At 41.3% G+C, this 15,273-nt stretch overlaps 1 protein-coding gene across 1 annotated transcript in view; it reads right to left on the bottom strand.

Moving 5' to 3' along the window:
• Nucleotides 1–200: 200 nt before the first annotated feature.
• ACOX2 (acyl-CoA oxidase 2) overlaps nt 201–15,273 on the bottom strand; it is a 256,635-nt gene continuing 241,562 nt past the window's right edge. The window contains exons 13-14 of the mRNA XM_069206549.1: nt 11,724–11,856; nt 201–775 (exon numbers count right to left, since the gene is read on the bottom strand). Of these exons, the coding sequence (XP_069062650.1) occupies nt 713–775; nt 11,724–11,856 (196 nt within the window). The 3' untranslated portion in view covers nt 201–712. The remainder of the gene's footprint in view (nt 776–11,723; nt 11,857–15,273) is intronic.

The following is a 15,273-nucleotide window of genomic DNA, read 5'->3' as shown; positions in this document are numbered from 1 at the left end:
AGAATTTGGTAAAATAGTGTTTATACTCATTTGACTTGAAAGATGTAGTAATTACCCACCAGTTGCACCTAATCTTTAAAGGTCTTGCTTTGAAATGTAGATTGCACAAACACAGTGAAGATATTTGTTCACGTAATATTGTACACATGAAAGGTTTAATAACCTCTTTACGCACACAATCATTAATCACCATGTGTCAGTCGTGAAAAAAATTATCTTTATTATCTATACATAGAAATCTTGAAGTTGCAACAAGAATCCTTTTAAAGCTTAGACATTTATATGTCATGCTACTGGATGGTTTGGGACAAGTGAATCAAGAAGTTTTACCAGCCATTGAGACACCAGCACAATTTGTCATCTTCTTAGCAGACTGTGATTTCGATATCAAAAAGAAATTGCTTAATTTGCAGAATGTATAGCTTTTAATTCACCAGCATGTCCATCAGCTATTGGCATTGGAGGATTATTCTTTTGTTTTAAATTGTATCTGCATTCGCCATCACCAACATAGTTTTGTTACTGAACTAAGACAAAAGGTTCACATTTACACTTAATTCAGTTTGTAATTAATTACTTCAATAGTCATATATATAATTCTTTGTTATACTCAATGTTTTGTTTATTTTGTAGCTTTAAAATCCACACATTAGTACTATGTGCTGTTTTTGAGCTTCAGATACCGACTTCTTCAAAACCAAAACCTGTAACTTCATAGCTTTGATGGAGTACTTTGCAAGAGAGGTCTAAGGTAATTTTCATAGGCAGAGTTCACCTGCAAAAAGAAATGCAAGCACAGATTAAAAAGCTGTAGTAAAAATTCAGTTCAGGCACAGAACAAGCTAGAAAAACAATTGTTTACATTTTTTCTAAAAAGGCATTTTGCTTCTCTAGCCTTCAATCCTCTAGAGTCATGTGCTTCGTATGAATCCAATTCAATAGAAACATGTAACAACTTTCTTTAGATGGCTGAAGGACATCTTTCATTTTAAAAGCCCTTGACAAGGCATCATGTTTGTTTTTTGAAATCTAACTGAAGAGGATTTTAATTGTAAACAAGCATTGCACATTTACAAACCACTTTTAAAAAGGACACAATGCTCTATACACACGTCCATATTGCCCGGACACTTGCATAGGAAACGCTCCTGAATACACAAGCATGCATAATGGCCTTACACACACATACAAGAAAGAATAACGTGGGCATCTTAAGCTGACGAGTCAAGGTTGGGCGCTACCATGAGTCATCCACTCGTTCCGGTCAATGACCTGTACAATAAATGCTTCATTTGGAAATAAGTAAAAAGAAAAGAAGGGCAAGACAGAACTGGGAGGCTGGATGTAAAGAGGAGACACATACGTTAGGCTTTCAGACTACTGTGAAGTACGCAACAATAACAAGGGATGAAAGTAAGTTGAAAGCGTAGCACAGCAACAAACTGACAGCCTGATAAAAAACATAAGGAGCACAGGCAGGAAAATATGAGAAAAACCACTGATACGAAGAAATTACCACAATATGCTAATTAAAGAAAACTAAGTAAATAGTCAACAAGTGTGTGTGGTGACTATGAAATCTGATAAGCCAAATGCGATAAAAGCAGCTAGCTGTTTTCTCCTTGGTGCCACTAATTTAGCTTGAATGGTACCAAGGTGCTTCTCGTTTACAGAACAGTAGAAGTTTCTTACAAAGTGCAATGGAGAAAGGAGCAGGAATACCGAACTCTAAAATTATTTCAAAGCACCTGCACCTCAACAAATTCATTATCTTTTGTGTATTCACAGCAGGGGGCTTATTTTTCTGCCCTTTTTTCTGTAGATCATGTACTGCGTGGTGAGATGGAGAAACAAACCAGTAAGAGTAGTGGAAAATGCCAAAGCCAATCTAATTAATGTACCATGACCAATGAATGCATTCAATGAATTTCGTTGTAAAAGCATGCTTAGTAAAGGCATATGTGGAAACGACATGCACGGTTCTTTCATACAATCCCCCTCTAAACCTTAAAAAGTATCTCGACTCCCCCACCCACCCTGAGCCCTAAAACCTTCTCCCACCCCTAATAACTAAACTACCCATACCCCCCACCCTAAGCCCCTAAAAAAAACAACCCCAACCCCTGCCCCGAAAATCTAAATTACCCCAACACCCCCACCCGCCATGAGCCCTAAAACTTCCCCCACCCCTAATAACAAAACTACCCCAATCCCCCACCCCTACCCCTAATAAGTAAGCTACCCAGACACCCCCACCAACCTTGGGTCCTAAAACCTTCCCCGCCCCTAAAAACTAAACTACTGACACCCCTACCCACCCTGAGCCCTAAAACCTTCACCATTCCTAAGTAAACTACCCCGATCCCCACAAACACACCCTAAGCCCTGAGAAAAAAAAAAAACTACCCTACACCCCCCCACCCGCCTTGAGTCCTAAAACCTTACCCTAATAATTAAACTACCCGACCCTCCATGCATTCTAAGCCCTAAAAAACAAACTACCCTGACCCCTTCCATTGCCACCCCTAACAAACTACCCGACCCCCCACCCACCCTAAGCCCTAATTCCACCCCACTAAAAATGACCCCCAATCCAGCCCCACTTACCTCATCTCGTCCTCTCTCGATCCATCTCCTCTTCTCTCTTCCCTCCTTCCGCCCTTCCTTAAATCTCCCCCCACCCCTAAAAAATTAACTGCCCCACCTCCCCACCCATAAAAAAATAACTACCTGACCCCCCCCACTGCCCTAGGAACTAAATCCAGCCCTACTTACCTCACTGCGTCCTCTCCCGATCCTTCTCTTCTCTCTTCCCTCCGTCTGCCCTTCCTTAAACCTTCCCCCCCTAAAAAAATAAACAGCCTCACCCCCACCCACAAGCCCCAAAGACTAAACTTCCCCAACCTCCCACCCCGCCCCTAAAAAATAAACTACCCAGTCCATCACCCGAAGCCCTAAAAAGTAAACGTCCCCAAAACCGCCGCCTCTTGCCCCTAAAATAAAAAAAAAAAAAATAGCCCGACCGCACCCTCCACACCCACCCTAAACCCTTAATACACCCCCACCTCTAAAAACGACCCCACAACCCTTCCCCAGCCCCACTTACCTCACCGCGTCCTCTCCCAATCCACTAGACTGTTCATTGCCTTTTTCTCTGCCTTAACAACACATATGGGTAGTTTGGCACATGCATGGTCAAAGCAGAGGAAAAAGGCAAGCCTTGTTCCACTTGCATGGGAAAAGTCTGCGTTGTTTACGATGCATTGTTTAGGACGTTGCCCGTATATTTAAAAATGTGCATGTTATTTACAGGGCTGTATTCCAAGGAATATTGTCATTTAACCCTGCTTTATAAGCCAATAGGCTAAAATTCCACTTTTCTTCTTTCATGAATAGGATCCTCTCTGGGTTGTTAGTACCATTTTCAAGTTGGACTACAATGACCCACCTCAGATCATTTGTTGAGTGTGCGGTCTCATTTTTGCCCAAAAGAAGGATGAGGGAACATGGCATCAAATATAGTCTACTCTTCCCGGCACGCTTAAAGGTCCAACACAACAATAAAGTGCATTTTTTTTTTTACAGTCCACAGGATGGTGTGGATAGAATGGACACACTGGGATTGAGTCAGGGAACTCAATTTTTAGAGTGGCGTGAACCTGGGGGAGCAGGAGCTAGGCGATCTGCTTGCCATGATAAATCTTCATCACAGCTGGAGAAGTCAGCTCCGACAGGCTCTACAGACAGGATTCTAGTAGCAGAAGATGGAACATTATGCAATGAGCGAGACATGGAACTCGTATACTCCGTTGAGCCAACTCACAGGGTCCCTCACTGAGGGAACAGCACTGATCAAGAATAAATGAGGAGAGCGGGGTTGATGAGGGCTCTGCTGCTGCAGTAGTTTTCAGGGGTTCCTTGCTCTTGGTGGTGGTGGGTTGCTGACATCCGATGGGACACCCTCTGAGGACACAGGTGGAATACCAAATTGGGATGACTTGAGAATGTTCGGGACAGGTAGGTCTGGGTTGCCATGACTGGCAGAGCACTTGCTGTGGGCCTGCGACTAGTGGAGACCTGGTCAGTTTCTACACCAACAAGATATTTCACTTTCTCTTTTCCTGTATTTTAAATAGTTAACATTTGCCTTAGGGAGGGTATCTGGGGCAGGGTGTACTGCACTCTTGACTGCAACTTGTGCAGGAGAGCTCAGAGGCTGCATCCCGAGGGAGGGGGGAGTTGGATTGCGTATACATGTTAATAGTTGGTTTTGTGCTTTTTCCTTTTTATCTTGTTCTTGCGGGTTTTACAATGAGACATACGTTTATATGCATGTTATATTTTAGAGGGGACGCTTCCATGTGAATGTACCCAGCTTTGATTACTGTAATCCGCTTCCACACAAAGCTTGTCTACTGCATGCAGATGGTAAATCAAGGTATGAAATATAAGATATTAATCTGGAAAGTACAGGGTTTGAACAATCCTGTATAGCAAAACAGACTGTATGCATATTTTGGGAGATATGGGGTAGTAATAGCCCTACTTCAGGAAACGCATGTTTGAGGGCGTCATACGCCCCTGATGTGGACTTCTGTTGGTACGCCTGTTCACCTGAATAGCCCAAGTAATGGCAGTCGATATAAGGGGCAGGAGGGTGGCGCATAATGTTATCTGAACTGCTGCCGAAGAGACGTTTGGTCACCATCCAGGAGGTGCAAAAGACATTCGGTCTTGGCATAGGACAGTTTCTGCAATACACTAAGGCAGATGCCACAACTTGGCAACTGTGACTGACATTCCCAGAGGCACCTGAACCCACACACACCGTGGTCACATTGCTGGTGATGGGCACATTGGTGGTGGTGGAGAGGGTGACGGCTTATCACAAACATATACCGAGTACTTTGCTCCAACAGACAATTGAGGCCTCTTCGGATTGAGGACACATGGCAACAACATACAGAGGAACCCATTTCCCCACAAGACTGGGCTAAGATACACAGGGTGGGGGTCTGGAAGGTGGCGGTATTCAATACAATTTAATTCATATGACCTACCTTTCCCCATGGTGCCTTCACTCCATCTATTCCACTAGAGAAGAATTGTGTATCAGATGCCATGAAGAAATGGCCAACTTCCTGCACATGTTGTGGCACAGCCCAAAAGTGTCTCACTTTTGGTGTGCATTCATATTACAGCTTAAAACGGCAACAGGGTGGAATATTCCATCTACCATCAATAAATGCCGGTTGGCAGCCCTCCCGGATAACCCAGAAAAGAAACTCAGTAGACAGTATGCTATGCTGGGTCTTATAGTGGCAAAAAAGAGGGTTGAAATCCACTGGATGACCCCTGGATCCCCAACCAAGGAAGCTTGGTGGAGAGATATGACAGAATGGGCTGGGGCAGGAGAGGGGCATTTACTGAGAATGAGGAAAGATGAGAAGGCACCTGATATTCTATTGGCTTGGGTGGCATTAATGGCAAGCATGGAACAGGCCAGGGAAGGTACGAGTTTGCAGGCAGATGAGAATAATTGAAGTGCATAGGGCTGGGAAGGGGGCAGAGGATCGTATATTAAGATATCTGTCAGGGAGGACTTGTCTCATTGACGAGGTAATTCTTTTGGAGCAAGGCTGATGGTAACCAGAGTTTTTTTCCATGGAAGAGAGGGCGGGGGGGGGGGGGCGGTTTGGGATTAGGATGTTATATCTGTATTATTATGTTTTTTGTTTACTGTTCTATTCTATGGTTTAAATTGGGATGGAGAACCATTGAATGGCAACTGTGAGGGGCTGATGTTTAAACAGATTTGATATGTGTTTATTTGTTACTGATGACCCAAAATGGCAATAAAGAAAGATTAAAAAAAAAATAATAATAATAATGTGTTACTGGTATGTATGACGCAGAGCTGGTCCTCAGCCCCAACCCCCGAGTGCTAGCATTTTTGTACATCATTAGTAATGATCAACGTGTGCAGTATGGCTCACTTTTTATCAGCTTCAGCAACTTTAAGTTTCTTAACAGTTCTTCTGTATAGCCAGCTTCGGTATTTTAATGTCTTCAGAACGATCTGTACTTTGTGGGAGTAGTCCGCAAATGTTGCAAGGATCTATTTTTTTTATTTTGTTTTTTTACTTAACACTCTGCTAAATAGATTATAGGAAAACTGTTTGCCACAAGGCAGATGGTTGGTTCTGCGAGTTTGTGATGACAAGTCATCGATGATGGTTTTAGTCATTTTTCCTTTGTTCTTATCCACTAACTGTCCTGTCGATTGATTTTTCAGAGTTCCTTCAGCTCTTCACTAAGTTTTGGAATGGTAGCTAGTGTGGCTACTTTCTTTGGAAGGGTCAGATTCCAAACTTTCATTTTGTTGTAAATAGCTTTAATGGAGTGGTGCAAGGATGGCAGTCTCTGGAATCTTGAGGATGCACATTTTAAAATGATCACCTGAGGGCTATGATTGCTTTCTCCACTGGATACGATTTCATAGTTTGCACACATCTGAAAGTTTGAGGACAGAAAAGTCTATTGTACAGCTCGTGTTTGTTGAAAGAAATGTCTCTTCAGTGGGTTAATCATTTGGAAAGTCGTTAGTAAGACAATGGAGACCGGATTCCATTAGGAGTTTGACTGAGTACAAGATCTCAAGCTTCTTTGGAACATGGGCGGAGGGATCGAAAAGCCTTCATTTGGACTGTCTTAGCACAAGTTCAGTTCTAGGAATATGTTGAGAAGATCCTCATTAAAATCACTAGTAACGACACAGGGACCATCTCTGCAATGCTCACTTAAATCTTCAACTCACCCAACTCTCTCATGAGGTTTGCCAAATCATTCCTTGTAGATGGTGAATAAATGATAATAATTAGCTACTCATGTTTGCTGCAAGGACGTGGTTGGAGAAGTTGAAGTTTCTTTGCAACTACGATCAAAATGGTTGTTTATTAAAGTAATTAACCCTCCGAATGGGCATCCAAATCTTAGATCCGATCTCCTCCTTTGACCAAACTGATTAGGTAAAATCTGAATTGGAGCTTTTGTCAGCGATGAACAGACCAACAAGAGATTGACTGTAGACGCTGAGCTCAGGATGCTACTATTCCTAATAGACTCTGCTGATTTAGAACACCTTGTAATCCACTGGACTAATAGAGTGATTTAAATTCCAATGAGTGATTTTCTGTCACTAGATTTACTGTTTCATGAGAAACTTGTAACTGTTGTTTTATACTGCCTTGGTTTTGGGTTAGATTTTCACCCCCTATATTATCTACAGTTTAATGTTGCCATTTGAGCAGGAATACTGCAGCCATAGCTTGTTCTCCATTATGCTGTGCCAAAGCGGATGTTACCTCATTTACAAGAAAGGATGAGGAGGTAAGAATAAAAGATTATCACCCTCTCTGGGAACCCATAAATAGGTTGAAAGTGCCCTCACCCACTAATAGTGGCAGGCTTTATCATAGGGGTCCTACACTATGTTAAAATGGTCTACTGTGGCACTACAGCATATTCAATATTGCACTGACCCATGTATCATTGTTATAAAACCTATTTGTGCCTATAATGGGTTGACTTTACCTTAAAATACTGATGAAATCTACATTTACAGTACCTCAACATATCCCTGAGTTTCAGATTGCTTATTTATTGCACAATCCCATGCCTTATAAACATAAACTTAATTAAACCCATTGCGACTTATGAATAAACCCCCGACATCAGTGCTACCTCAAAATCTCAGAATGTGCAATGGGGAAAAACAAAACTGCACTCTTTACCGCCATGCTCCATTAAATATTTTTTAAAATTCTGTTACCTTTATTCATGTACTTGCCTACAAAAAAACAAAACACTTTTTAATCCCATAACATACGTGCAATTCTTCTCCCAAATTCAACTCGTGTGGAGCTTTACAATCTAAATTTAAAATGTGTTGCCTAAGTAAGCAATTCCAATTGCCACCTCGCATCCGCCCAGGGCCTCATCACTGACATAATACTTAAGATTATTGTCATAACACTCATTGAAATGCGTTGCTACTCGGTATGTGGTATCTACGTTGGAAATGTTGAAGAATTCTTTTGTGAACCTGTAATTTGGTGCTGCCAACATACCTTTACCCATAATCACATTCCATTACATATACTGCATTTTCAGTTTTACAGTGGGAAAAAAATTGTTATGTTTTGCTGTATTTCACGGAATGGTGTAGTATTTTTAGTAGTATTAATGCCAAAATTACAGACTCTACATGAAATACATTTTGGAGAGACCCAACTTTGTTTTCCACCACTTCAGGATTACTCTTAACCGCAGCATCCCTCATTAAGGTTTTTTTCTAAATGTAATAGGTGGTGACTTGGAAACAGTAGTGCCTGGGTTGTCTTGAACCAAAGAGCAATGTTTTCTAATAATTGACCTGAGCTGTTTCTTTTGTTTACTATACATTAAGATCAATCTAACGTTGGTCTCTTTGGACTTAGTGCTTTTTCCAAACAAAACAGCTTCCATACTTTTCAAATTGGTTTTAGTTATTGCACATAAAAGGTTTTTATTAGTATATCCTCGTGCTAAGAATCTGTTTCCCACCTCAGCTTGACATTTTTCCAAATCATCCTTATAGCTACAATTTCTTCTAACTCGCCCCACCGCATAGCTGCTGAAATATCTCTTTTTTGAAATGAAAGAAATTATTTTAAAGGCTCTTCTTATTCAGTGGTAACAACAATCTACTATGATTATATAATCTCAGCAGTCTGCTCCTTAAATAATACTCTACATCCCGTAGGTAGTCAGGATGATTTATACTTGTGTACAAAGAAGTCACTTCAAGTGTCATTAACAGATATTCATTATGCCACAGGATATCATAAATCCTTTTCAAGAAATCTCCTGTACCTGCACAAAAGATGGTAAAGTATGGACATATTCCTGTAAAAGAAAGTCAATATATTTTGATGTACTGTCGCTTGCCAAAATTATTGGCCTGCCCGGTGGTGGAAAAATATTCTTATGGATCGTGGGTTTAAAATACATAAATGATAACTACGGAAAGTCATTACACAGGAATGAATACTCATCTTGAGTCAGCAAACCTTAATTCCATGTTCAAAGGTGGACTTGATATTTGGCATTAATATCCCTTATATGCTGTAAACGTACATCTAATCTAGCATTGTTTATCGTTCAATTGTTTATATGCCTCTTCCACAGAATCAGCAAGTGGTCATAGCACAATGGTGCCACCCTTGTCGGAATTGCAGATCACTACCTGATTGTGCAATTGCAATTTCTTCATTAGATTTTGACATCTCACTTGCTGATAGTTATGTTCTCTGTGCACTTTCTAGGTGGTATGATTTAACTTCTTCACCTCTTCCACCACCTCTCGTTAAAGAGGTCAATACCATAACACGGAGAACTTGGTACAAATGTAGATCTGGGCTTTAAATGTTTCTGCCTCACTACTTCATCATAAACATTTATCGATAAATGCTCAACTATTTGCTGTGTAGTAGTTGATTCTTCATTATCCAAATTTTCATGTAATAATGCCCCCAGATCCTGCATATAATGCAGATCAGCAATTGTAATTGACCTTGCATTTGATTTTGACTCAGTCATTGCCCTAGAGGTATGTACTTTCTTTTTCAGTCTTTTCAAATACAATTTAGCCAGTTTTAATTTGCATATACATTTGAAAATATCAATTCTAGTTTGACTGTAACTAAAAATACTCTCAGGACCGAATGATAATCCTAATGACAGCAATTGGATTTCAGCTTTATTGAGGGTAACATTTGGTAAATTAATATCCGTTTTATTACTGGCCCTTTCTACTTGCGTTTCCATTTTCATTTTCTGATGATGTTTCTCTCTTTGCGTTTTCTGCATTTGCTCCGTCTCTTATTGCTCCTTTGTCTGTTTTGTAATTTTGTCCCCTCTGTTGCAAGGTTTGGCGGCAGTCCCGGCGTAAAAAATCCAATTACTCCATGAGAGGCAGTTTTGTTGACATATTAACCTGTCCCACATTCATTCTGTCATCTTCCGAGTCTCTCTCAGTTTCTATGGTTGAACTCAAATCAGATACCGATACGGATGTTACTCTACTCAATTTGTCATCATGTTTGACTCTATTGCTGTCTATTACTTTCTGTCTTTTCATTGTGTCAAAGCACTTTGGAAAAAAATAACTATATATATATATATATATATATATATATATATATATATAACCTTTGTTTGTTTGTTTTTTAGAATGTGTTACCAGCTGCTTGATGGTTTTCATCAAGTTCGACAAATCACTTAGAGGGCAGTGGTTTCTCCTAACATGGAAAGGTGAAACACCAAGACTGTGCGATGTCATTATTTGGCCTCAAGTAAATGTCCCCTATTTTAAAATGAAATCTTATGAGAAGCTCTCGGATAATCAGTCAAGGTTAAACATTCCAAGATCACACTTGCATGCATTTACTCTTCTCTAAAGAACAAGTTATAAGCAATCCTAAAATACTATCCTAATAAATTCAAACATAAATGGAAGAAACTTCTTTGCGAAGTGCTTGAAATCATTAATGGTGTGATCTGTTACATCATCACTGAGGCCATGACGAATAAATGGGTGAGTTACAGTTAAATATTTCACCTCAATATATTGAAAATCTTTGGTATGTAGGTTTTGGATAGTAATCATATCATTCATTCAACTAATGTATTTTAATTGTTTTTATATTTTTTTAATGTAGAATACTGGTGTTAGAAGAGTCTAGCTTCCTTAAACACATTTTTTTGTTAAGATGTATTCCTGCCTCTAGAGTTTGGTGGAGGTACCCTTTATCCTCAGCCTTGCCCAGAGGCCTTTGAGCACAAGGTGTGCTCTTCAACAATGTCATGCCCCCAGTCCACTAGCCCGTAGGGATGGCAGGGCTTTAAAGGCTCAGTCTTAGACCGTGCCACTGACCTGCCAGAGTGTTGCAATGGACCAGACCATACACTAGAACCAGTCTCTCAGGCCTGGAGACTGTAGAGCAAGTCTTTTCATGCTGAGCAGGCTGTGGAATCATGGCTCCTGTGTGCAGAGGTAATGCATCTGTGGTGTTCTGGTAATTTCCTTAAGCCAGTCTTCTCAGACACTATGCATACTACCCAGAGCCTGATAGGCAAGACTTCAGCAAAATCTAGTGATTGCAATATGTTTTCGGTCGTGCCTTTCACACACTATACATTTTCCTACAGCAATCTCAGCACTGAGATGTGACCATCAGGCTCTAAAAGAATGGTGTGTTCTCCAGGCTTATCCTGCACCCAACTTACCTTCCCCACAAATCTTAGCCCTTGGCCATGCACAGTAGGTTCGGGGCACAGCAGCTAATGGCTTCTGGACAGACCTTCCCCTCACACCGTCCACCAGAGTTCACTAAGCCTGCCTGGGCTCTGGGCACAGGTCATGACTTCTGACCATTCCACAAGATTTACTGGCATATGGACTCTGAGTATAGGGCTATTAAACAAGCCTGAACTTTCACTCACCCTCATTCCAAGCCCACAATGTGGCCATCCACCAGTTCATACTCTGTGGATCTTGACACTTTCTTTGAATCTCTAATACTAACAACCCCTCTTGCATTCCTTGGGACCTAAGCCTCTAACTAAAATACACAAACTGGCAAGCACACACTTGTATCCTCCCCCCCCCCCACTGTTCTTACCTGAGTGTTTGCTGGTGCTTTCTGAGCCCATTCAAACAGGCGTTGGTATACCTGTCCATCATAGCTTCCAAGAGCAGAATTTAACTGTTCATCGGTGTAATCAAAAGCATCCGTCAATGACACAGCTGTTTTCCTATAAGAAGAAATAGATACATTTCTAATATTTAAAAAACCTTTAGTGCTATTCAGATTTTGCAAAGCACATTTAATGTAATTTATTTAGAAAAATATGGTTGAGTACTTTAGAGAAAATATAGAGTAGACTTTGGCAGTCTGCTGGGCCACCGTTGAAGGGCACAAAACCTTACTAAAGGCCCGATTTAGAGTTTGGCGGATGGGGTATCCATCACGTTTTTACCAGAGTAACCCCCATTATTACAATTCCATTATAACCTATGGAAATTGTAATACAGTGGACTGGATACCCGTCACATTTGTGACGGAGAAACTCCTTCACCAAACTCTAAATCAGGCCCTTAATCTCTATATTTATGAATCTGAAACTCCGATCCTGCATCCATTTTAAGGAAATGGCTGGGGCTATACTTGGGTTCGCCAGTTGTGTGATGAGTTAACACTTGAATAAATGTCTTAACTCCATCCCCTGAAAGGCAAAGATTAAGAACTCTGCCTATGGAAATGATCTCTGGAATTCAATTTCCTATTCAAATCTACGGGGGGCTGACTGTCACTTCTTCATCAAGTTAATTTTCCCTGTTTTTAACAGTTAGAACTCTTATGCAAATCCTTATCTATATATCCTTCCCTTATCAAGAGAGGAACCTAATGCATGTATCCAGTATTGCTGGTTAATCAAGATACAGTGTACTCTGGTCTAGAAAAAAATGACATACCCAATTTATTAACTTCAGAAGCTAGGAGCTCACATCTCGATAACTCTGTAGTCATGAGTCTTTTTGTCTTACCAGCCTTAGGATATCTCTGTTGGATCCCAGTATCCAAATGGATAGAATTCAAATTGTTCTGCACTACCTACAGGCTCGCAGTCAGGGCCACTCAGGATCCAGCTCCTCTGGAGCAAACATACAGTAAATTTAAAGAACTACCACCAAAACAGAAACCAGGTGTGTTCACAATAATTGTTTCCCTCTAGAGGAATGGCAAGTCACAATTAATTCTCATTTATGAGCGAGGATGAAGCCCTATATGCCACTTTCATTTGGCTGACAGGCTGCATGGTGGCCTCTTTCATGCAGTTTCACCTTTCTTTTCACCGTCTAATCTACAAGTTAGGAGTGCTCCTAATTTTTCCCATCTTGTTGTAGGACATGTAACTGCAAAAGCGCATAACTAGTTTTCACCCTTACAGGGCCGGCCATAGCGCTGAGAGCACCCTGTGCAACAATGTTTTTTGGCGCCCCCACCCTCAATGACTACCTCCACCATGGATTCCCTCACTACCACCCTTTAACAGTGCACCTCAAGTCTCCATAACCGCTCTCTTAAATGCATTTAATTAATTTTGTATTGCCACTCATTCCAATGTAGGGTGTCAGAGCACTTTACATCACACCCATTACACAGAGACAATCAATCAGTGTATAAGAAATGTTACATACGACAGAACACTACAAGATGTAGGAATCACATGTCATTCATAATGATAGGCTGTATAGTTTTAGACTGGTTGGTCTGGAGAAGTACAAGCTCAGAATTTAAACTGTAACACCATGGTTGGGGGTTATTTTTAATAATAAGAATTGATTTATACCCAAATTAACCCTTTTTTGCAACATTAGGATAATGAAAAACAGGGGGAAAAAATAAAGCTCTTATCCATACCTTGTGGAATGCATGCAGTTCTGTGATGACAGTTAATAGTTTACTGTTCTGTATTAGGATTTAACTTATAAATGGCAATTAACACAAGCATTTTCAGTGCAATGGGTCTCGCATTTGCTCAAGTTAGAGCTATTAGCATTGTAAACTCCTAACCGGACTTTTCTTGTGGTATAAATTGAAAGAGAAAAACCAAGTGTGATCGCCCAGTGTGATCGCGCTGAAATTTAAAACAAAAAAACGAGCGCAATCGCGCTATGTAAAACCCAGCGCGATCCCGCTGCATGGAAAATAAAAAGATAAAGTAGTGCAGAAACCAGACTGAAAACATGGAGCCTCGTATATTTTCAGTAGTTTACCGATGCTGTGGAGGCGGGCTAAACATCGGAAAAGGCATGACGTATGCATGCCTTTCACTAATTCAATTAAGTGGATTTTAAAAGGCAAGCCCACAAACCAATGAAAGTAACCGCCTCTCTCAGAGGAAATCCTTTGTTCTGCTTTCGTAAGACTGGGCTGCCCAGGCCCCAGGGGGGAGGAAACCTGTTTGAGGGTTGGCAGCAGCGACAGCTGCAGAGAAAACCCCAGAGAGCTAGTTTGGCAGTACCCGGGGTCCATGCTGGGGCCCCGGGGATGCATGGAATTGTCCCCCAGAATGGTATTGGGGGGGACAATTCCATGATCCTAGACATGTTACATGGCCATGTTCGGAGTTACCATTGTGAAGCTACACATAGGTATTGACCTATATGTAGTTCACGCATGTAATGGTGTCCCCGCACTCTCAAAGTCTGGGGAAATTGCCCTGAACAATGTGGGGGCACCTTGGCTAGAGCCAGGGTGCCCTCACACTTAGAAACTTTGCACCTAACCTTCACTAAGTGAGGGTTAGACATATAGGTGACTTATAAGTTACTTAAGTGCAGTGTAAAATGGCTGTGAAATAACGTGGATGTTATTTCAATCAGGCTGCAGTGGCAGTCCTGTGTAAGAATTGTCTGAGCTCCCTATGGGTGGCAAAAAGAAATGCTGCAGCCCATAGGGATCTCCTGGAACCCCAATACCCTGGGTACCTAGGTACCATATACTAGGGAATTATAAGGGTGTTCCAGTGTGCCAATCAGAATTGGTGAAAATGGTCACTAGCCTGCAGTGACAATTTTAAAAGCAGAGAGAGCATAAACATGGAGATTCTGGTTAGCAGAGCCTCAGTGATACAGTTAGGCACCACAAAAGGAACACATACAGTGCACACTTTATGAGCACTGGGGTCCTGGCTAGCAGGATCCCAGTGAGACAGGCAAAAACAAACATACATACAAGTAAAAAATGGGGGTAACATGCCAGGCAAGATGGTACTTTCCTACAATGCCAGTGCGGAATCCAAAGCAGGGTTGAGGGGCACTGACGGTGATGAATTCTGAACCACCAGTGGTAACCTGATTGGAAGTCACTGTGGATCTTTAGGTCCCAAAAGCACACCAGAAGGTCGTGTCGAAGATGCGCTGCATGGCTTCCCTAACGGCTTTAATCTACTGCAACATCTTTGCTGGACCCAGAAAGTCAGGGGCATCAGGACCAGGTTTTGAACTGGCACCTTGGTGAAATGACAGCAGCACCTAGAGGTGTGGTGACACCTTTGCACCTTCTCTGGAGATTGAGAAAGATGGAAAGGGGCTGCGTCCCACTTGGACTTCTTATGCTTCTTCTTGGACTTACCCAAAGACTTTGACTGTAAAGAAGATCAGTT

This window comes from Pleurodeles waltl, chromosome 9 (genome assembly GCF_031143425.1).
Source record: "Pleurodeles waltl isolate 20211129_DDA chromosome 9, aPleWal1.hap1.20221129, whole genome shotgun sequence".
In the NCBI taxonomy this organism is placed as follows: Eukaryota; Metazoa; Chordata; class Amphibia; order Caudata; family Salamandridae; genus Pleurodeles; species Pleurodeles waltl.
This window is presented reverse-complemented; position numbering and strand designations above follow the sequence as displayed.